This window comes from Alligator sinensis, unplaced genomic scaffold (genome assembly GCF_000455745.1).
Source record: "Alligator sinensis unplaced genomic scaffold, ASM45574v1 scaffold707_1, whole genome shotgun sequence".
Classification (NCBI taxonomy): domain Eukaryota; kingdom Metazoa; phylum Chordata; order Crocodylia; family Alligatoridae; genus Alligator; species Alligator sinensis.
Window position 1 is genome coordinate 333760 of NW_005842065.1, and position 1267 is coordinate 335026.

The 1267-nt window shown below is 61.4% G+C and overlaps 1 protein-coding gene across 6 annotated transcripts in view; it reads right to left on the reverse strand.

Moving 5' to 3' along the window:
* Positions 1-15: 15 nt before the first annotated feature.
* LOC102382142 (retinol dehydrogenase 8-like) overlaps positions 16-1267 on the reverse strand; it is an 11915-nt gene continuing 10663 nt past the window's right edge. For 2 of the 6 annotated variants that reach the window (XM_025203998.1, XM_025203997.1), the window contains exon 8: positions 28-1126. In XM_025203998.1, coding sequence (XP_025059783.1) covers positions 896-1126 — 231 coding nt within the window. In that variant the 3' untranslated portion in view covers positions 28-895. Of the gene's footprint in view, positions 1127-1267 lie in introns of all 6 variants that reach the window. The other 4 variants (XM_025203999.1, XM_025203996.1, XM_025204000.1 and 1 more) reach the window with 4 other exon arrangements.

A 1267-nucleotide genomic window follows, 5' to 3' on the forward strand; every position in this document is an offset into this window, starting at 1 on the left:
GAGGCTGGGGTACTCCCCCAAGTTGACCTCAGATCAGCTCCAGCCCCTCCCAGAGTGTAGAGGGAGGATGAGATAGGGCCGCAGGTGCCAGCTGGGGGTGCAATTCTCATTGTTGCATAGGTCTAGTCAGGTCATTTTGCCACTCTGTGTGCGCCTCAGTTTCCCCTCCCAGTGCAGGAGGGAGTGAACCTGGGGACAGCAACGCCTCCTCAAACTTGCTTCCTGGATAACCTTAATGTTCCTAAGATAAGGCACCCCCCATATGGGCCACAGGTTGGGCATTGCTATGCCAAGAAATATGGTAGTTGCTGGGCTCTCTTACCAGCATCTTCTAGCAGGTCCTGCTCTGTACCAGGGTGGGAACAAGTTGTGGGGGGCAGCTGGGAGCTGGGGTTCTCTCGCCAGCTCTAGGAGTGGCGGTAAATGCCTGGGTTCTGCCCCTGGCTCCGGGGAGTTGGGGCGGGGGGGGTGGTTAGAGCAGGGGCCTAGGAACCAGACACCTGGGTTCTCTCTCAGCCCTGGGAGGGGGTGAGGTCTGGGGAGTCAGAGCAGGGATGGGCTGGGGGCCTGGATGCCTAGGTTCTCACCCAACTCTGGGAGTAGGGTCTGGGGTGTCACAGGGGGGCTGGGAGCCCGGACACCCAAGTTCCACCATCTGTAGCCCAAGAGGACGCCTCTCCTCTGCCTTTCACCATGCAGGTCTCCCTGCTGCTTTAATCCACAGTACAAATTGAACCTCCCCTGAGTGGGGTCAGCCCCCAGGGGCAACTCACAGCCCCACCCAGATCCCTACTCCCCACCCTTGCCCCATTCCCGCCCCACAAAAAAGCCGGCACCTCACGCCCTCCTGAGGATCCTAGAGGGGAGGTGGCTGTATGGGGGGGAAGGCTGGGGCTCAAGGGGTCTTGGTGTGGTCCATGTCCCGGCGCTTGCGCCACTGCAGCAGCTTGAGCAGGCTGAGGCTGGCCTTGAAGAGCCGGTCGTGCTGGAAGATGAGGCGCTGGAAGGCAGCAAGGGGCAAGTGCCCGCTAGTGTCTGCGTGCTTCAGTGTGGCCAGCGGCGCATACAGGCTGTTGGTCTGGGACCGGAACGGCGGCGACTCTGACGTGATCACCCGAGCCGTGTGCTGGAGAGGGGAAGGAGGAGGGACCGGGGCCTGAAACCGACTGGGGCTCCAGGAACACAGATCTTCCCCAAGTGCTGGGGAAAGGGATCAGTGGGTCCCTGAGCATGCCCCGCCCTCCCCAGGCCAGATCCTGAATTTCTA